General features: G+C 35.8%; 2 protein-coding genes across 7 annotated transcripts in view; both read right to left on the bottom strand.

Annotated features, from left to right (window-relative positions):
* LOC134281190 (trithorax group protein osa-like) overlaps window positions 1–12,973 on the bottom strand; it is a 35,949-nt gene extending 22,976 nt beyond the window's left edge. For 2 of the 6 annotated variants that reach the window (XM_062763665.1, XM_062763663.1), the window contains exons 1-4: window positions 11,695–12,815; window positions 6,515–6,688; window positions 5,887–6,090; window positions 4,183–4,236 (exon numbers count right to left, since the gene is read on the bottom strand). In XM_062763665.1, the coding sequence (XP_062619649.1) occupies window positions 4,183–4,236; window positions 5,887–6,090; window positions 6,515–6,688; window positions 11,695–12,363 (1,101 nt within the window). In that variant the 5' untranslated portion in view covers window positions 12,364–12,815. The other 4 variants (XM_062763666.1, XM_062763667.1, XM_062763661.1 and 1 more) reach the window with 4 other exon arrangements.
* Window positions 12,974–21,246: 8,273 nt separating this feature from the next.
* Window positions 21,247–21,882, bottom strand: LOC134281202 (uncharacterized). The gene has a single exon (XM_062763685.1). It carries the CDS (start codon window positions 21,880–21,882, stop codon window positions 21,247–21,249), a length of 636 nt encoding a protein of 211 aa, XP_062619669.1.
* Between the last annotated feature and the right edge of the window lie 10 nt (window positions 21,883–21,892).

Here is a 21,892-nt window from a genome sequence, read left to right as displayed (position 1 = left end):
AACTTTATTTTCCCGTAATAACGCGAGACAGTGTGCTCGCGAAAATTTAATTCTCGCGTATAAAAGTATTCCTTAAGATTATATAGAGCAATAACCACAATTCGTGAAAATTTTGTCTGGCTAATCAAGAGTCAATGACTATCTCACGAAAAAAAGGTATCACGAAAAATTTAGTGATCTACAGTAATCACGATCACTGCCATCTTCTATCTGAACTCCTGGATTTAAGCAAGGCTATCCATAAGATGACCTGATTCACAGATGATTTGTGTGACTGTTGCAAGACTATTTCAGGATTTGGGGGTTCTATATCAAGTCTGGAAAGTTTTTGAGCATGTGTTTGGAAGGGGGTGTGTGCATTTTCCTTTGACAACTCTTTCATTTCATTGTCCAGATGATGATTTTGAGATGTTAACTTAAGTACATTTTGAACTGTTACTTATTCAAATTTCAGCTTTGTGTCATATTCACAAAAATAAATGATGTTCAAGATCATCAAATTCTTAAAAATTACGGCTTAATTTGAGATTTAAGGAGGCTGGTGGGTCAACAAATTAATCCCAAATTAACCACCAGATTTAACTTATTTTTTAGATACGGTATCTTTTGCTGTCAACTATCATTTGGCAAAGAAAAAATTCACACATTTTACTTTTAAAATTTGATCATTTTTGTACATCTTTATATGGAGCTCTCTTTTTAATGAGATTGAAATAGTCTAAAAATGGCTGCCACCCCCAGCCTCTTTAAATCATGTCTGACAAAAAATCATCTGCATTTTACCAATGCCTGATCATAAGAAATCTATGGGCCAAAATGCTTACATTTTTGAGATTTTTCAAAACTGTAACTATGACATTTATGGTTTAAACAATATGTATCTACAATATATGATCCATCCTCAATCTAAGGTTTAAATTAGTAGCATTTATATGGAAAGTCATTAATTCTTTGTGTAAAATATATATTGACACCTCCTAGGGCTACACCTTTTGCAATGGGAATTGAAAAAAAATAATCTTGTTTTTATGACTAAATGTTAAAAGAATCTGAATTCTTGGACTTCCATAGTACTCTTTGAAGGATGTAAACAAATTTTGTCCCCTTGCAGATAAACTGAAAAGCTGAAAAATTTGTCAAAGCTGACAAAGACTCAAAATAAGCAAATTTTTCACACGTTTCAACAACACTGCCCTTTTTTTATGCTACAAAAACTTTGGTGCTCTGTGATTAATTCACTTTTTAAAAATATTTTATCAGTGTATTGGTAGTCCCATTTAAGGGCAGTCAATATGCAAGATGCCTACCATCTTTTTTGTCAAAAATCAGTTTGGCTAGAGGAGTCTCCAAGGGACATAACTTTTGAACAGTATGATTTTCCTCCCAACATTTATCACACTACATAATGATTTAACAGGGCCCTCACACTTTACATGAACTCTTTTAGAATGGGGCCAGGGTTACATTAAAGAAATGAGAAAATGAGTGAGCTTTTGGGATTTTGTCAAAATCAGTATTATATTATAAGCATTTTATTTTGAGCTTCTGGTGTTTCATTTTTAACTTATTTTTGTTAAGCAATTTAACTCTTGTTCCCTTAGACCTTTTCCTTTATTAAAGGATTGTTCAGATTACAGACAACAGACAAAATTTTTAGGTCTAATCAACCATACAAAAAAATTAAACAGGCAACTGATTTTAGAGTCATTAACATATATCAGGCTGATGTATCCATGTCAAACTACAAGATTTACATAGGAGTTAATTGATTATTTTCACTATTTGTTACTTTTCTTTGATACTGTTGAATCACTTATTTTCATGGGGTCACATTTTCAAGTTTCAAGGGAAAAATTGGTTTATGGGGACTAAATGGAGAATGTTTAGTGGTAATGCATGGGAATTTTTAAATTTCATGGTGGTCATAAAATTGTATGCCTCTCCATGCCTCGAAAACAATGAAAATTAGATCCCCACGAAAATGAGTGATTTTACAGTAATTCTACTCTCTGTATTGCATCTAAGGCTACTGCTATATGTAGGTAGGTGTTTTCAGAACAATCACTATAAATGTAATGTACTATAGCAACAATTCCTCAAACTCTGTCCCTAATGAACTACAGTAAAACACCATTATAGCGACCATGCTTATAATTAATTGATATAGCAAAGTGATTTTCATTCCCCGTGACTGTATTATGCAAGACCTGTTTACCTGTATTGTTGTCTTTCAGTATTTTACATCAGATATGTTGGTGAGATTTGGCATTTACAAGTAAGATTTCACTTTTCATTGATTTTACATATCTAGAGAACAACTACATTTCTGATAACCATTTCAGTCACTCTTTTTTTCAAATACAACACATTTTTGCAACCTGACATGACTTAAATGTTTGAAATCTTTCTCTTTTTTAGTGATTAAAAGAGCATCAAACTGAGACAGAGCTTAACGAAAACTAACTGCTAAAATCCAAAGAGACAGATTCCCAATTTCCGTATTTTTATTATAGGAGAACATGAGTTGTATTTTTTGCATTTATATAATCCATACAAAATATGGCAAAGTAGTAAGAGTAAACAGGTCTTTAATATGTTCAAAATTTTAGGGATATTATTATGTTTATAACAAAGCAAAATTTTAAATTCCAAGCATTTTTTCATAATCGTGTTTTACTGTACTACCCTATTATTTAACTAACTACATTTTGATACGAGTTCTTCATCAGTAATTTCAGTATCAGTGTTTTCAATAAGAGCCGGCAACCGGCAAAATTAACCTGTACGAGAAATTTTGCCGGCTACGAAATTTCCATCATTAGGATTTTGCCGGGGCTGGTACGTGAAATCCATGTGAAATCCATAGATTTTATCGCAACTATTTCCATGATCTAGAGTAGCTTCCCTTGAGTGCGCTCTTTTTTCAAGGAAGTTTGATTAGATCGATAGTGTTATGTAATGGCGTCGCGGACAACGAATCGTTGAGAAACGTGCTGGCGCTGTAACACATGCGTTTGAGATCAAATACATTAAGAGGCATAAAGCATGGTCCCTTCCGAAAAGATATGTTTGTGTTTTATAATTTTCGATTGAAAATTGATTGTGCGGCAGCCTCAGTATTAAGTGAGGGGTTCCCCGGTGAAACAACAGCAAATATATAATTATGCCAATATAATTTTAAGACCTTTCGAAAAAATGTATGAATTCTTACAAAATTTCCTCAAACTGAAAATCTCAAATGTTAAGCTAAGCATAATAGTTACGAATAAAAGTTTTAATATTTTAATCGTGACTCAGATGTAGAAATTCAAGATTACAGAATTTCCTCAACAATGCTCAAACTGAAAATGCAAAAAAATTATTCACATTTATTCGTGTAAGATATCTTGAAATACAGGAACAGTATCATTTTCACATTTGGGAAGGTTTTAATATACTAGTAATTTGTCTCAAATTCCATTTTCTTAATTATTTTGTTCTGGCAATCTGTACAAAATGTCAAAAAAGTAAATCAGTTTAAAGATTAATTCATGAAAAGTCTAAGATTGCAGAATATTTCAATTTTTTTTGGGGGGGGGGGGGTTGTACTGCACATCACCAAGTGTTTAAGAAATCTTAAATTTTTAACTAAATAACTTTTTTAAATATGAATAAAAGTCCTAACCAATTTATTTGAAAGGGACTAAATTTATTTGTAGAATTTTCAGTATAATACTAGTATTTTACCACAGACAATTGTCTGTACTAGAATTTCATACTTAAGCTGTCTATATGTTTTCATAGACACGTAGTTTTCAGAAGAAAAATAACTCAGTCTGTCAAACAAATCTGTGAAAAGTCAAAAATTGTTTTCTAATTGGCTTTTTTGTAGGTAAAATTTGATAATTGATAGTGACAGGAATGTACTTTTTTAATGGCCTGAGAGGTAAGAAAAAGGAGTCGTAAATGCTGAATTTCATTTTCGGCCGGGGGGCTTTGCCCCCCTGGGCCCCCTACCAGGGCTCTGTCCTGGACCCGCTGGGGGCCTAAGGCGGCCCCCAGACCCCTCGCCGATACTGGTTTCCTGCTATTCCATCCATTTTTCCTTCTATTGAAAATCTTATTGAAAACACTGAGTATCTTAAAAGAGCTTATGATCAGGACTGCCGTTGACCACGAATAAAATGTTTTATCTGTACTTACCGTATCACCTTCATCAACATTCTTTTTGTTCCCATTCCAGCTAGACGTACTTCCCTGAAAGCCAAATTTAGCTGTGTGTTATTAAATTAGCTTCTAAAGGATAAGTAGTATGCAAAATAAATTATTATCATAATTCTGGGCACTTGGTGTGAGGGATGAGAGAAAAAAGGTCAAAGTCATGGACCCTGATCCAAGTCTCAGAAAATCAAGAACAAACCTATTTCTCAATTGCTTACCGAGAGATTGAACAGTGTTGCATCAAGATAAATATTTAAATTTCAAAATTAATAAATCAAATTATACAACTTGCATTCCCTATATAGAAACTTAGTGGCCTTGAATCTTAAGCCTTAGCCCTAAAATTAAACTAGTACTACTGGAGTGTAACTGTCATGAGAAAAGGTGACATAAACCCTCTTTCCAAAGTTCTACAATATCCAGTGGAAAACATCAGAGTGTTACTATCGTTTCTAATTCGGCCTTAAAAAAAAAGATAAGGTTTACTGTTGCCCTGCTGACACTAATATTTTTAGCTGAAAAATTCTTTTAAAAATATTGTATATTTGAACATCACAGTTTAAAGGTTATGTCACCTTAAGTTGCTACTTTTGAAGTGGTCAAGATTTTTTAACCTAGTAATATTTTACTGAGATAGAGGAACATATATAATATAACACTTTGGTTTAGTTACTAACCTATTTTCATGAACTACTGTAAAAGTGGAATCTTTGACTAAGTGGAAATGTTGACGAAATTGACTCATGACATATATAATTTTCAAAGTCTCTACTCATCATCGTTAAGCATTTTTGATAAAAATTACTGTTAAATACAACACTGTCAAAGTTTCAACTTGCAATACCAACCCTCAAGTTCACTACAATTTACCGTATATTATCTGACCTAGCCAAAAAACCATCTTATGACCTTCCAAACAAGAAATGTATGTTTTCTAAATGAACACAAGGGAATTTTATTGACTGAAATTCTAAGTCTCTTCAAATCTCATACATATATATTCCATATGTTCAACAGTAGAACATGAAAGTAGACAAACTATTGTATTTCAGCATGTGATATGTGTCTGATACAGTCACTGTTTCTTATATATATGGGAACTTCGCTGGATAGTGAAATACACAAAACTTCAAAGCTTTCTAAGCTTGTGGTCCAAATATTCTAGTTTTAATAGTAATACAGTGGACCTTCAGATATCCGGATGCTTCAGTATCCGGACGATTTTTCATCGAAACGAAATTTTTAAATGTTATTCTGTCTTGTTTAACTGGTGATTCAGATATCCGGATGCTTCACATATCCGGACAAATTGACTGGGAACCAAAGCGTCCGGATAAATGAGGGTCCACTGTACTAAACGCTAGAAAATATTTATTATTGTTTGCAGCTAACTGTAAAGTTTCATGTTACGTCACTATCTTTTTCGTCAGATGCATCCAGCGTAAACAACTCACGTGATTGGTCAACTCAAATTATCAACATTGACACAGAAATAGTCTGATGCATGAGCAACCAATCGGGGATAAGAAGAAAGTTCCAGTCGTAAAGCATGCGGTTAGGAGGTGTGTACAATTTACCTTGAGTGCAGCTGTCAACTAGATCGTGACGTAACATGAAACTTTACAGTTAGCTGCAAACGATAATAATTCCAGTATGCAATGCTGTGCGGTGTTAACATATACTTACAGAAGGACTGGGTTGCTGCTGTTGCTGAGCTCCGCCAGGCGCGTTTTGTGGGGATGAAGATCGTGAAGTGGGGGTTGGCTGACGGCGTAGAGGTGAGGGTGAGGCCTGACGGTGATGAGGGGAATCATTAGGCATCGGGGAGGAGATTCCACCTGGAGGGGGTGGGGTCAGGCCCGGAGGTTGCCCAGACGACATCTGCGGATTCTGAAATATTAGACAACGATTATTACGATTTTCATGACTAAGGATGCACTGTAAGATATGCAGATGATGATGCACTAAGAGAGATTGCACACACACCTGATTTATAGAACTTGAGTTCTAAATATAAACATGATAACGAAATATATAATAAAAATAATTCAGAATCATGATCCTGGAAGAACACATGAAATTTTTTTTTTAATCATTTTTTTTCCTTACTAAAAAAAAAATTAATCTAGTTGATAACAAAACCTCAATATGAGTGCAAGAAAAAAACATACTCCCATACACTAAAAAAGACATTAAAAGTTGACTGTACACCATTTTTAAAATACTTATTTGCTGTTCCATTAGGGGGGAGTCATTTTGTCACAATATGTAATTTATGTGATGACAAATTCAACAATACCACACTTAGACTTACTGGATGGCCAAATCCTGCATTTGGTATGTTGGCTTGGCCTGGCCGTGTTGGTGCACCCATACTACCATAACGGGAATTAGGGGAATATTGCCCAGCACCGAACTGACTTTGTGGTGGCATTTGGTAATTGGAAGGGGAGTAACCACCTCGCGGTTGGTTTAAATCAGACATGTTCTAAATAAAATAAAATATCAATTCTTTAACCTTATTTCAATAATTTTTTAATGAGAAAAGTAAAAATGGTAAATTCAAAAAACAATAACTAAGACCACTGGTTGAGAGAAATTCATAAAGTAAGTGTCCCCTTAATCTGAATTAAAATAAAATACTAACAGATATTTTTTAAGATGACATCTTGATAAATATTCCATTTCCACAGTGACTTTCAGAAAACTATTTTAATTATGCCCAAACTTTCAACTTGAACTTCTGATAAATTTAAAATATCAAAGACAGTTTCTGAAAAGCACATGGCTAATCACCATAATGACTATTGTGAGAGAGTAAATAATTTCTTCAGCGTATATCAGGGGTCGTCTCAAAATCTCAGCTGTCTGATGTTGTAAATGAAGTCAATACCCTCAACCATTCAATTACGTAGACATTCTGTTTACAAATAAATTCATCCTTTACATAGCTGGCATGTTTGCATATTCACCCATGTCACTATTGTGTGCTCTAATAACAAATTATACTCGTTGCTCACTAACATTTATGGAATGGGTTTTTTGTTTACATTTGTAAAAATGATTGTGACATCTGCCCTCTCGACAGATTAGTGCACGAGGTCATTAAGTGCTCCAAATGGGATAAGGAACTATTTTCTTTTATCATATGCAGGATCTACCTGTAATTACACCTGACAAATCTATTCTCACCTGTGATAAGTGGGCTGTGTCTAAACTGATACACATACTATCAAAGTACATATATCTACATACACGTGTAATAGGTTCTTTTTCCAAAATTTACTTTCATACTTAACAGAAATTAAAATTACATGTGCAAACAGCAATAATATGTACTTTTCTTTTTTAAATACAGAAACATAGCAATCCAAATGTCCAAACATATGTAACAGGAAAGGAGAAAATGCATAAAATTATCACTAGTCAGGTGCTCTACCGATTGACATCCAGGCCGATATAATATTCCTCCCTCCTTAAATGGTCTTCGCCCTCGACACAACCCAAGTTTTCTTTTCACCTGCAAGTCCAGGGGAGGTCAACGGCACCAAATCTGTAACAGGAAAGAAAATGCATGGCTGGAGCAATCCAAATGTCCATATCCACGGCCCTAACCATTACACATAATTAAATCCCAATCCTCCATAAAGACCCCCCTTTGTAATTCAATATGAATGCACTCAGTATCTCCACCTACCTATTTTCATGCTTAACTTTTTTTTGCATGAAATTAAAGTCACATGCTATCATGTGTGTACATATAAATTATAAACAAGATTTTCAGCATCTTCTGCAATGAAATGGCAGGGACCTACCCTTCACCTTCAAATGCTTCAATCATATTTCAACATGTTCAAAAAACAGAAAAGAATTTTCATCCACTTTATCAAAGGACCATAATGTATTATTCATTTAAAAAGAGTAGTTTTTTGTAAAATCTAGACCTATAACCCTTACTATCATTGGCTACTTTTTTCTTTCTTTTCATATTCTTGCTAGTATTAAATGATATGTACTGTAAATGTATTTAATTTTGCTTGAGTGTATGTTTAGTGGCTTTGGTGGATAAGAACTTACTTCAACTACAATGCATAATAAATGTATTGTACTTATATACAAAAGATTACATAGAAATTCACAAAATCAAATCAATGCTAACTTCTTCAAAAATCAATTTCCATCAAATATTGTACACACTAAATATTATACATACAGTAACTTAAAGAGGAAATAAAGCATATAAGCAAGTAATGCAGTCTCTCATATTTACCATGTTTACATTGTACCTTCAGTTATGATGGAAATCCAAAATTCTTATTTTATACTCAATTATAAGATCTAATTAGGAATCCATACATTGATAAATTAACTGAAATATCATCAAAATTATTTACTTTTTTAAAACAATTGTGCCTACTTACAGTACTAAACATTTGCACTGAATTTCAACTTTTTAAGTGGTGGCTTTTCCATATATGAGTGAAAAATTCTCAAGAGGGATCTTAAACAACATAATCAATTAAATTTTTATTGACTTGCTGGTCATATGGATCAGTGGTGTAGGATTTTTCAAAAAAATATCACAACAATAAGTCAATATACATGCTACTTTATAGTTATTATTTTAACTGATCTCAATAACTTTCTTATAAATATATGTGAAAGGCATTAAGGGACTCCGACCCTCAGCCAGGAAGGACAACTCTTTAATTTATAATTTAATATATTCATGCAACAATTTTCATTATATGCCTCTCAATGTGCTTCAAGGTTCCTTGCAAAGCTCCATATATCACTTCTAATTTCATGTCATGTTAATAAACATTGGTATCTAAAAATGCTTTTTCGGGATAAAAATTTCTACTTTTTAATTAGATCTTTCTGAGAAGTTCAAAGAACCTTGAAGCACATTGAGAGGCATATAATGAAAATTGTTGCATGAAAATATTTAATTTTCAAGCTTCATTTAAAGACTTTTTGAATTAAATTATAAATTAAAGAGTTGTCCTTCCTGGCTGAGGGTCGGAGTCCCTTAACTTTCATTTTGTCATGTTTAGTACATGACTAAAATAGCCTGACAAAAAAAAAATTTTCTTTTTAAATTCCATGACAAAATGTATTTTTTCTAGTCCTCTTATCCTGTCAATAACTATGTTGACATTTTCTGGAAAAAAGGTTTTCACACCTACCTACCACCCAATAACTGAGTCAGGAGAGGGCAAGTAAACATTATTTTAAAGATGGTCCTAGATGTATGTATGCTAATAAAATTGCACATCCGTAATAATGTGTAAACTACTCAAGACCCTGATCAAATACATTCCTTGCAACTTGTCACTGTGTGATAAAAAATTATCAAGTAATGAGTACACATAGTACTCACAATAGGGCAACTTTAATAAATGGCATCATTCCAGGAAAAAAATAATGAGTGACCATTAAATAAAATAATCATTTTCTCTTGCTACTTATGACTATTTATCAATGGATTTATTACCTACTATTGCACTCTTGAATTCCCAATCAAACATGACATTACCATAAGTATGTATCAAACAGGAAAGAAATAAGAAAATGGGTCAAAGCAAATTGTAGTACACATTACTTTTTTTAACATCTGTCATTCAATATTCAATAATCTAATAAATTCTGACAAGTTAAACATAATCCATTAACCAATAATTCATAAAAGAACCTCAACACTGGCAATCAATCAATGCAGAATCATAAATTGCATTGGCTCTTTTTCTCAAAGGAAAAAAAATGCCACCAAATTCAAATACTAATTGCTTCAGCGATGCAGGCCTTTCAAAATCTGCCGGTACCCGGTACTTTTACCCGGTTGGATTCGTTCATGGTACCGGCCAAAATATTCAGTGGAGAAAAAAAAATCGCGTAAAAATACGATAGGCCCTACCATGTTTTACACAAGCTTTGTAATATTCTTAGACCGTAATGTTATCTAATAACGTTTTTGATTGGTTAGTCAAGAAGATCATTAAAGCGTTTGAATAAATGAAACAAAAGAGATTGCGTAACGCGTCTTATAGATCTTGTCGAAAACGAAAGTAGATTTCGATCCGTCAAATTCCTTCGTTACTGATTTTGACAAAAGCTAATGACTATGGATATATTTTAAATAAATACGGCCAAAAAAAAAATAAAAATAGGAATCCAGGTGTCAGAAATAAAAGTGTCAATTTAAAGCCATGGTAATGAGTTTCACAAAAGATTTTAAGATACAAGGAACTAGACCGCGGAAAGTCTTCAACACAATTGACCGATAGAGAAACCGACATGAACAATAGGTAGTTCTTTGACCACCTCTGTACATTTTGATAGCCTCAACTCTTCAAATTTAAGTGTCAAAACCCGCAGCTGACGATATAAATTTCTTACAGTCTTAAATATCTGCAACTTTCTGATGAAACAAAAGGACATAAAACAGAAACTATTTCTTTTGCCATACATTTAATTCTTTGATTCAGCAGTTTCCTAGTGGTCAAGAGAATGACCTTGCGGACGTTTACTTTCTTCCCAGTATTGTAACCATATCCAGTAAAGTGAGGGAGTCATACCTAAAAATTTTTTGTCTCCAATTTTATGTCATCTTTGAGTAATTTACACATGTATATTATTTTATATGTACATGTACCAGTAAATGAAAAATATGCTGAATTTATTGGTACATGCTATGAAACATATAGTGCTTCTTCTAATTTATTTTTTAATCTGCACTTTAATGTAGAACAGAAATGAATTTCATTTAATGCAAATACAATTTCATTTCTCTTTTATTAAATTTAAATTTTGAATTTCCATTTCCTTTCGTGACTCAATAATTTTTTTTATATTCAAAACATAATTACAACTCAAACCTTGCAAAATTTTTTGAACAAATATATATCAACAAATTGAAATATAGCATAGAACTTAGAAGTTTTACCTAAATCTTATTGTTACTCTGCTCAAATAACTAATTTTTCTATGTAATTCCACCATCCAGTGCTAAATTTCACATGTAAAATGTATTGACCAAAAATAAACTTGGAAACATGGCATAAAAATAACACTGATAACAGCATACTTCTATGTGTCTAGAAACCAGGAAATGCTGTCTGGTGGCTTCTAAATTTCAAAATTTTTCCGGGGGGGCATGCCCCCGGACCCCCCTAGCGAGCTCACGCCTTTGGCGTTCGCCAAGTGGTACCTCCTATTTTTGATAAAGTACCACCTTGTTCAAATCTTTTTGAAAGCCCTGGCGATGTAAACACATGTTCAAATCAGGAGCGTAAACAAAGCATTGTCAGTGAGTGCATTGCCATTGATACAAGACCTACTTATCTTCCTAGCCAATCTGCAAATGGGAAGGTTAGTGAACCTTAATTATGTAACAGATTGATAAGCCATAATTTCAGCATTTGGCGGGGATTATGAATCTGTGAACTGTCAGTGATTCTTTTTCTGTGATAAGAAGAAAGAAAATGACCATACCTGTCCTCTAAACCCTGGCCCTGGACTGTTCATGGATCCGGGGTGGTACCCCATGGGTCTCTGATGAGCACCCCAGGGCTGCTGCATGCTGTAAGCCGATGGGTTACTCATGTCATTCATTCCTTTCTGAGGGTAGTCACTGTAGTTGTTAGGCTGCATTCGTTGCGACGTGCTGGATGTAGACTGAGTCTGTAAAAGTTGATTAAGAGTAGGAGTGGGGCCACTTTGTTGCGATATACTTTGCCCCGACATACGTTGTTGATATGGGGGCATCATTGGGGCCCCTGGATTACCCATGCCCGCCCTCATCCCAGGCTTCATACCCATGGGCATGCCTTGTCTAGGGTACTGTCCCTGAAAGTTTGCGTTTTGATTCATATAATCCGAACTTCCTGTAGCTCCGCCATGTTGTTCACCAGGGTTAAAATTTTCACGATTATAAGGGCTGTAGCCCTGCATTTGACTAGGATGAACGTTTTGATTCATTCTACCATAACCTTCCATACCTATCGAAGATGGGGGATAATTGTTCATATCTGCATTCATATGAGAACCATCCATGAATTCGCCTTGTGTCGAGTTCATGTTTTGTTGGCCACCATCTTGAAACGAGTCCATTGTGTTCGTTTCACCAACTTGATTCGGTGATCTAAGTTTTTTGTTCATCATAACGCGACTTAGTCCTTTAGCAGGACTGTCATTCTCCGTGTAAACACTTACCAAAACTTGTTGACAGTCGGCTGAACTCCGATCTATCCAAGTTTTTGTCCTTTTTGTTTCCACAGTGAAGTTGTTTTCGCATTATGCTGTCTACCCACCCAAAGTAAGGACGACTTGGTCGTCGTCACTCATTTTTTCAACGTTTCCTTAGCACACACAATTAGTTTTCAAACGTCAACACACGTGTTTTGTTGAATGTAAGGCTACTGTGGGGAAAACTTAGTCGGATGGCAGCATGGTCTTATCATACTTAATGCTTTTATTCTACACTTCACTTAGCGGGAATATCAGAAGAATCAAATAAATTCATACGCATTTTCAACAATGTTATATGCATGCATTCAAACCAGCTACTTAGACGTCTGTAAATTCATAAAAGTTCTCTGAATCATTTTCTGATCAAAAACTCACATTTTCATCCGGTGATATTCCCTCAAACAAAACAGGGATTTCTTTTTCTTAGATTGTCCACTGAGCGGATAAACACGAAACTTGGGTAGTGATACGGCTCAGGCATTCTTTTCAATACCGCTGTTTCAATTAGCTGTTACATTTTACTCCCCTCTTATCACATGTTTTTATTTTCAGTTTCTTTTTGTGTATGCCCCTCCTAGAAATCCTTCCTTCATATCATTATATTGTCATAATTTTACAAATTTTTTAAGACTAAAAAAGACATATTCAATTGACTTTAAATTCAATTCTCAAAATAATCTTATGGAAAAGGGCGTAAATTGAATCCGCCAAAACTGCTTAAGGCTTTTCAAAACTGACGTCAATGAGACGGCAAGTCTAGTATTATTGAGCACGCTAATGCGAATCTGTTGGTTTTTGCCTTTCGTTAATATGCGTATACAAGCTAACTGATGAACACACGATATTTGACTAATATAATGAGTAGTGTTACCTATGATAAGATTTTCTTTTCCCGAAAAGTATAAAGAACGTGAAAAGAAAACGAATTTTAAGGGGTAAAAATAAATTTTAACTAAACTGAAAACGGCTGTTCCCGTTATAAAACAACCTCCCTATACACATCCACTCGCGGCGTAGGCTCTGAATATTTCAGTGTTGAGTTCGTAAGGTCGGGATTGGCAAACACAACATGCTATGGGCAGATAACCACTATAATTGACGCTGTGAAAATAAACTTCGATTCGTATCATGAAATTTCCATAAGGGCTAGCATGGCCTTACAGACTCGATTTAAATAATTATACTACTACACGCTATAATTAAAAGAAAAAATATTTTGAGTGGAATTTCATTGTGCATGCCTTACTAGAGTTTTTTTTCCCCAGATATTGAAGAAATAAATCAGTAAGATATTTTTCTTAAGCACATATATGTGAAATATTTACTGATTATTTGCATGTTTTGTGTATATATTTAAATATACGTTCAAAAGCTTACAGAGAATCAAAATACCACAATTCATTTTTTTTTTTTTAAATAAAAACGTAATTGGTTGATTTAAATTGATTGTGACACATCAAATCATATTCAAAGTACCATCAACGTACCATCTTATATACATGATTTATATACATGTTTAATAACTATTTTTGTCTTAGTCGTAAGATTTTTGTGAAAAGGGCCACTGGATTGAATGACTTACACATAGCAGTGGAAACAGTGGTAGGGGACGGGGGTGGAGGTTGTCTTCAGAGACCTGGCCCTTAAGTCAAAATTTCAATCATCTGTAAAATATGTAAAACTTGTTAAATTAATTAAACTCTTTATTTGCATATGATAGCACGTACTAGATTGATAATGCCAAAATTAGAAAGCTTTTTTTTTTTTTTTTGAACTGTTTAACTTCTAAATAATATCAGCATTAAATTTTCTTTTTACCTAAGCTTTAATAGATACTTTATGATTCTATTTACAGCCAGATAGATCTTCCAGCTAACTAACTGTTTGAATTTCGATGAGAACTAATTGTGTTCCTTTGTTAGCCGACTTAAAATTTCTTTAATGAAAAAGTTATTCAAAAACTTCTTAACGCTGTGACCTTCATCTCGACAATTAAATATATTGACGATGTTTCATCTTTATATTTTATTGTTCCTTCTGGGTAACTGATTCCACCTGTAAACTGTTTGGTCTCATTTCAGACAAAGGTAAAATATCAATATTGCATACAGTCTCTCACTTAATTAATGTTTTTCATATCTTAATGACCTTTTTTTTTTTAAAAATGATATTAGATTAAAGATAGAAATCGGGGCTACTTACATGTACATGATTTTAATAATTTGAATTCAATGGAAATGCGTCATTTTTACATGATGATGAAAAGTACGGGAAAGGGAGTTAAATCAATTACACATGTTTGACATCATAATGGATATAGCACCAAAAAGACGGTCTAAACTTAATTCTGCGAACTAGGGGTATTTTCCATTATACAGGCATCGATCTACGCATCCTCACCATGACATCTTATTTATTTTTACATGCAAGCTATCACGACGTCATGAAAATACTCTTTCCCCATATGAACTATCATTACGTCATTATGATATTTTCCGTATCGTAAACTATTTTTGAAAGATAGACATACACATCCATGTATGTACGTAACACTCTGCTTTTTTCTGTTAAAAAAAAGAACCAAAAAAATTATTCAGAAAGTATCAAGATGGATTCAGCAAATGATATCGCAGGTCAGATCTGTTATTTTTTTTTTTACATGAAAACTATTATGACGTCACAGAAGCTTATTTACAACAGTACTTTTCCCAATGTGCATATGAACTATTATGACGTCATATTAAGAAGCTCATTATGACATCACAATACACTATCCATAATTATGTCATTTTAACTATTTTTGAAAGATAGTTATACACATCACAGGCACTTGTTTCGGAAATAAATTTTTAAAACCCATATAATAATAACTCCGAATTACACTCAGTACCCCCTTCGATCCTCAGAAACGCACTCATTTTCAGCTGAAATGCACTGGCAAAATGTTTATATCCATTGTCTTCTATGGTATTTTGAAGTAAGGACTTGATCCTTGCGTCGCGGGTTCGAATCCCACTGTAGAATGTAGAGACCTGTCCTTCGAATGATACCATATAAACCGAGGTTCCGCGTCAAAGTAGGTGCTGGCACAAAAGAGATCCCTCCCTGCTCAATGGCCCCCAATGCCGAATAAGGGGAAAAAATGCAACTTTCCCTCGGCAAGTGGTGGTGGAGTGAAGAATTCTCGAGAGGGACGTTAAACAATGTTCCATCAATCAATCAATCTACGATAATTTATCTACACGACCATATATTGCAAGCATGTCTTTGCTTTCAAAAATCTCCGTAAAAGTGGAAAAGTCGAACTCAACCACAAAACGGTATGTGCTTATCTCGGACAAAGAGCAAAATAAAAAAAAAAATGAATGGGTGAAAAAATTCAATTCCAGGTTTCAAATATTGCTTTGAATAAATAAAATTTGATTATGTCTCTTTTTCCGTAAAAACTACGACATTTTCTCGATGTAATTTTAGACATTCAAAATCTCTGTGCGGGATCAGCACAAACCTTTTCATGAAATTCTTTAAACTTTCTCGTGGGCAATCCTTTTCTACTATAAAATGTATTAATTAAATATCAGAGTATTATGTACTAGGTGGATATTCAAGGGTAGAAAGTTTGGTCCTATTATATTATGGATGGAAATCCTTAATTAATAACGGCAAAAATAATGCAATAACGTCAAAAATATGAGCTCTTTACCCCCATGAAATGCATAGTTTAGGCCTACGAAAGGATCTAAATTTGCCATGCACATTTATTGAAAACATATTTAAAACATAGAATTTTGCATTTAAAATTCTATGCACTACATGTATTTTAATTGCATGACATATAGTTATATTTAAGGAGAGGAACTCGTAAGTTGAAAGAACTTGTTTCCAATCCTTTTGTTTATACAATAAAATATGTTCAAAACAAAACATATTTAACTAATGAAACAGACCTGAAAGGAGGAGGAGCATGCTCCAAATGATATATAAATTTGTCGACATATATAGTAAAGATACAAAAAGTTTACTTAACGGATGTGATCCCTCAAAAATTATGTCTAAGACCCCCTCCTCCCCATTTTTTTGTTTCAAGAATAATGTTTGATCCCCCTTTCAAAAAAAAAATTAAATGGCTTTCTACGGACCCTCTTTTATAATTTGTATCTGTACAAATGTGTATTACCCCCCCCCCCCCCACACACACACACACACGGTATATAAGAAACCAAATCAGCGATTTGAAAGATCATCTTTTTCCACACACATCTAGCAGGAAAACAAGTTGCACGATAAAACTGAGGAGCCAGTCCTACATCAAACTGCAAAATTCACGACTCTAGTTCTAACGTTCATATACCGCAGGGAGAAGGGAGAGTTTCCGTCTCTCAGTGCCTGTCTCACCATCAATCCGCAAGATTGCCCTACAAATCCACGGCATCCAACTTCCACTGGAAGACACCATATTCTCCAGCTCCGTTATTGACAGTCTACAACCAATTCCTGGTACTTTCATTTTCCGCTCATGGGCTTCTTCAGTTCTGTTCTCCAACGGCATTGAAAGTGGTAGAATGTTTGCTTCGTGATCGGGAGGCCCGGGTTCCATTCTCTTTCATGGCGCCGCGTCAAACCTAAGACGTAAACATAAGTAGTGACTGTTCCTTTGCCAAGCGCACGGCACTAGAAGTGCCAAGTGCCGAGCTCTTCTAGTCTTTCGGACATGACCTTAAAAACGTAGGTCCCGTGTCACGGTATTCGTGGGCACGATAAAGAACCCTCACTGCTCAATGGCCCTGAAAAGGGTCTCAATTTGAAGCCCTACACCGGCGTACAGTGACGTCTCTGTATGGCCTGTCTAAAACTAAGATTGCAGACTGCAATGGGCGCCCTCATGTTTCATATTGTCAGATTGGCTGGCGTTGGCAAACCGACTTTAGATGGAACTGCAGTCTCTGCGGCTCTGTTATCTAGATTTCTTTCTAAGATAACTTCTGTCGGGTTCCTTCAAAATTTAGCCAGCATCCCTGCTTCTTCATACTGCACCATTCTTGTGTGTTCTTCGACGGTGTATTTCCTACCTGCCTATTGCCACAATTTCCACTAGGTCGGCTTGTCTAAGGCGTGACTCTGTCTCCTGTACTGTGTTCTTTGCAGACCGTCTTGATGTTCACTTTTGCCTCCCTTACCTTGGAATCATTACTATGGTGCAAAATCAGATACTCCCTGACCTTGAATTCCTCAACAGTGATGTTAATTGTAATTGCAACTTTGTTTTTATGCTGTACAAACCAATGCTGCTGAAGCTTCTGGGAACTGCCATCTTCGAAGGTACTGATCCGTCGCTCCATCGATTCAACTGATGTCAGTGGTACATCATTCACAAGTAGAGTCCAAAGATTTCGTTGAAATACGCCATATTGGGATATCTATGCCTTGTATTTTCCTGGTGAGACAATTTTGTCTGTGATGTTCATCCAATTCTCCAGTTGATTAATGGTGCCACTAACATTCTGTTTATCTCTCAGTGAATCATAAAATGAACTCTGTTAGGCACTTGACCGTTTTTTTCTGAGACTGATGGGATAATCTCTTCTTCAACCCTGAAATTCTCTCCTGTGACTTTCCCCTTTCCAATACGAGGCTCCTAAACTTTGTTGACTCGATCTTCATACAGGCCAAACAAAGGATATATTATATCTCCTTCAAGGCCCATTTTGCCTCTATGATAGTCTTTGTGTTTATTGCTTATTGTCATATCGTCCATGAACGCTCTGACAGGGGGCTATCTCACGCCTTCCTCTGTTTATCTCCGCCACCGAATTTAATTGTGAATTGTGAACCGGAATTGAAACCTGTCAAGTAACTCTTAAGCAGCGTTCGTATCCCTGTCTGGCATATGATAGCGTTGTAGTGTACTTTGGACTGGGCATGGAACCATTAGCATCGGCTAGATCCAACCATATTACTGCCAGTTCTTTCATCTCTTTAGCTTTCCGTATAATCTCCGTCAGAACACTTGTGTGCTTTACACACCCCGAGACCCCTGGCACTTCTCCTTTCTGCACAGGTCTATGTATTTGTTAAACAGCATATAGGTTGTCATCCTCTTGGCCATATGAGCCAGGAAAAATTTTCCTTCGGTGTTCAACAGGGAAATGGTACGGAACTGCTTAAGTGACTTTGAGTTTCCTCCTCCTTTGCAATGAAACATCCCTTGGCTAGGGACCGGTCACGATAACCCAGTGGTAGAGCGTTCGCTTCGTGATCGCGAGGCACGGGTTCGATTCTCGTTCGAGGCGCCGCGTCATACCTAAGACGTAAACATAGGTAGTGACTGTTCCTTCGCCAAGCGCTCGGCACTAGAAGTGAAAGTCACGGGTCTTTCGGATATGACCTTAAAAACGCAGGTCTCGTGTCACGGTAGGCGCTGGCACGATAAAGAACCATCACTGCTCAATGACCCTGAGTGCCGAGTATAGGTCTAAATTTGAAGCCCTTCACCGGCAAACGGTGACGTCTCCATATGAGTGAAAAATTCTCAAGAGGGACGTTAAGCAATATACAATCAATCAATCAATCCCTTGGCTAGGTGCCAACTGTCAGCTAACTGCCCCTTCCTCCACACAACTCTAAGATGTTTCCATATAGATTGAATTAGTCTCGGACAGTTCTTGTAACTTTGTATGGGATTCCGTCTAATCCTGGTGATGAAGCAGCTCTAGACTTCCAGATGACATCTTTGACTTTATGCAGCTTTAATTCTATATCGTCGAACAAATAATTTGGATTGTTATGTTTAATTAGCTTCTCAAACTCTTCTAAATCTTCTTCCCCCTGGATCGCTATGTATATCGTTCAAATATTGTTCGAATTCCTCTCTTCCAGGTGTTAGCTTTCCCGATCCTTTGATATTTGCTGCCTAAAAGTCCTGATGTAAATTGGAATGGGTTGGCTGTAAATCGTATCGTACTCTTGCTCTCGCTCACTCCTTCCTTCTTTTCCTCATTCTGTCTGCCCTTTTCATGATCTTTAGTTTCTTTCTAAGGTCCCTCCTTAATTCAGTCAAAGCAGGTCGTTCACCCTCCTCTGAAGTTCTAAATCGTCTTGCCAGCTGTCGCAGTTCTCGCCTCATGTTGGCCATCCCTCTTTGTCTTCTGTTCTTATTCGCTTCTCCTCTTGGTTGCTGCTTTTCCTCCTTTCCAAAATCTGTCCACTACTTCGATATACATTATCGTTACCATGCCTTCGATGGATCTTTTTGTCTATTCCTCCTTTCAGTGATGCGTTTAAGATTGTGTCTACATCACTATCAAACCTCTCTCCAATTCTTCCTTTTTGCTGCTAGCTGGCCATTTGACCTTCGCTTTCCTTCTCTGATTCTGCAGGCTGCCTCTTGGGCTTGCGTGTCTGCTCATCTAGCATTACCCCTTCTCACTGAATTGGAGCGCATCCCATCTTTCCCATATGTATTTTCAGCCCCCGCTCTTTCCACAACTAAATCTGCTCAAATTCAAACTCTCAGTTCTAGGTCTGTTTGGTGTTGTTTCGTTACATCAAAGTTTATCATACTGTTGATTTACATGTATCCATTGGACAAATAAAACGTTCAAAATGATTAAATTTAAACAATGTTTTTACGATGTGGGTAATACGCTGTAGAAGTCAATATTAAAGAAATTCCCCTAGAACTGCATTAAAATATAACATGGAATAAGTTGAATAAACGCGTTTTGATTTTTCCGACAAAATGGTGAAAGTTGACATAGACGAGTAAATCGCAGGAAACATGCTTTTATTTCTATTGGCAGTGACGTATCATTGTTTTTTAAGGGAGGAGGGGGCAGTCAGAGAAAAAAACCAACGTACCTGAAAAAAAACCTTATGAATAAAATAAATAAATAAATAAATGTTAAAAAAAAAAAATAAAAATCCTATCTCGTGGGGTGTAGTGAAAATATTTTTGTACCAATTAAAAAGTGGTGTGTGTTGGGGGGGGTGTTCAGCATTTCAAGGTACATTTCAGTAGTAAAAGGTAATGTGCAGAAAATAGAAGCCCCCTCCCTCGATGCTACGTGGCTTGTTGGAAGGCTGTTTTTCGTATGTAGTTTACATTTAAATTACTATAGTATCTCACCGTGTCCAGACGCTGCTGTAATCATAAGTGATGTTGATGTCGATTTTGTCATGTTATATTGAAGAACTTTCGGAACAATAGCGTATTAAGGTATCCAATCCATAACAGCCTCAAATTCAATGCATTTGAATGCATAACATATACATATTACTGAATACTCAGTATATAAACATAGTCTTCGTGTTTTAGAATAAATATGCAGGAGCAAAAAATGTGTATTGATTTTTTACCTTGACCCGTCTTTGAAGCGTTATTCACCTTTGCTTTCAATCAATAATATTCATTTCTAAAAAAAAATCTGGTGAACAAATATTTTTCAACCTATATATTCTTATTTCTTAATAATTATCATCAACATCATTGTTCGTTACACCATGTGGTGTGTAGGGCAGCAACAAACTTCCTCCACTCTTGTCTATTCTGGGCCAGCCTTGTCAATGATCCCAAATTCTGATGCATTGCTTTTATCTCGCTTTCAACTGTCCTTCGCCATGATGTTCTATGCATCCCCCTCTTTCTTTTGCCCTCTTGCGTCCAATGCAGTGCTCTTCTAGTCGTTGACTGGGGGACTTTTCGGAGAATATGTCCAATCCATCTCCATCAGAGTTTGGTAATGATTGTACCCTTGTCTGCATCTGCTCAGCAGGTCTTGATTTGGGACCAAAAAATCCTTAGTATTCGGTGGAGGCAGGTGGTAGGGAAGGATCTGTCTCTTTTATTCTCCAGCATTCCGATCCATAAAGGAGAATTGATACAACACAGCTCTGGTAAATCTTCGGCTTGCTGCTGGTGCTGTACTGTGCAGACCTCCAGATGTTATTCATTTCCCTAAATACTCTCTTGGCCTTGCCAAGTCTGTTGTGGATGTCCTCCTTTGTGCCGCCCTCGGGTTTGATACTACCCAGGTAAATAAAGTTATCTGTCTGGCGTAGTTCTTCACCATTGACACTAACAGGAGCAGGCAATTCCACATTAAGTGTCATTGTCTTCATACTGATGCGAAGTCCCACTTGCTGTCCGTAGGTTTGCAGCCTGTTGGTCGTCTCTTGGAAATGTTGGTGTGTGTGAGACATTAGCACAAGGTCATTCGCAATTTCCAGATCCTCCAATTTTGAGAACAAGCCCCAGTGGATTCCCCTTGGAGAGTTTCCTTTTGTCTTCTGCATGACCCAATCGATGACCAAGTTGAATAATACTACAGGCATTACGCATCCTTGTCTGGCTCCAGTTTTAATATCGAAGAAGGTGCCATTGTGTCCTACTGAGTATTGGAAGTTGTTATAAAAACACTTTATTAGGTGGACCATTTTGGATAAA

The sequence above is a fragment of the Saccostrea cucullata genome, unplaced genomic scaffold (assembly GCF_032062105.1).
Source record: "Saccostrea cucullata isolate Sc308-1 unplaced genomic scaffold, CSIRO_AGI_Scuc_v1 ctg395, whole genome shotgun sequence".
NCBI lineage: Eukaryota > Metazoa > Mollusca > Bivalvia > Ostreida > Ostreidae > Saccostrea > Saccostrea cuccullata.
The sequence above is the reverse complement of the archived record's forward strand: the minus strand, read 5'-3'. Positions and strand labels throughout refer to the sequence as shown.

Excerpts from the sequence above, each read along its gene's own strand:
- LOC134281202 (XM_062763685.1), bottom strand. The coding sequence starts at position 21,882 with ATGGTCCACCTAATAAAGTGTTTTTATAACAACTTCCAATACTCAGTA.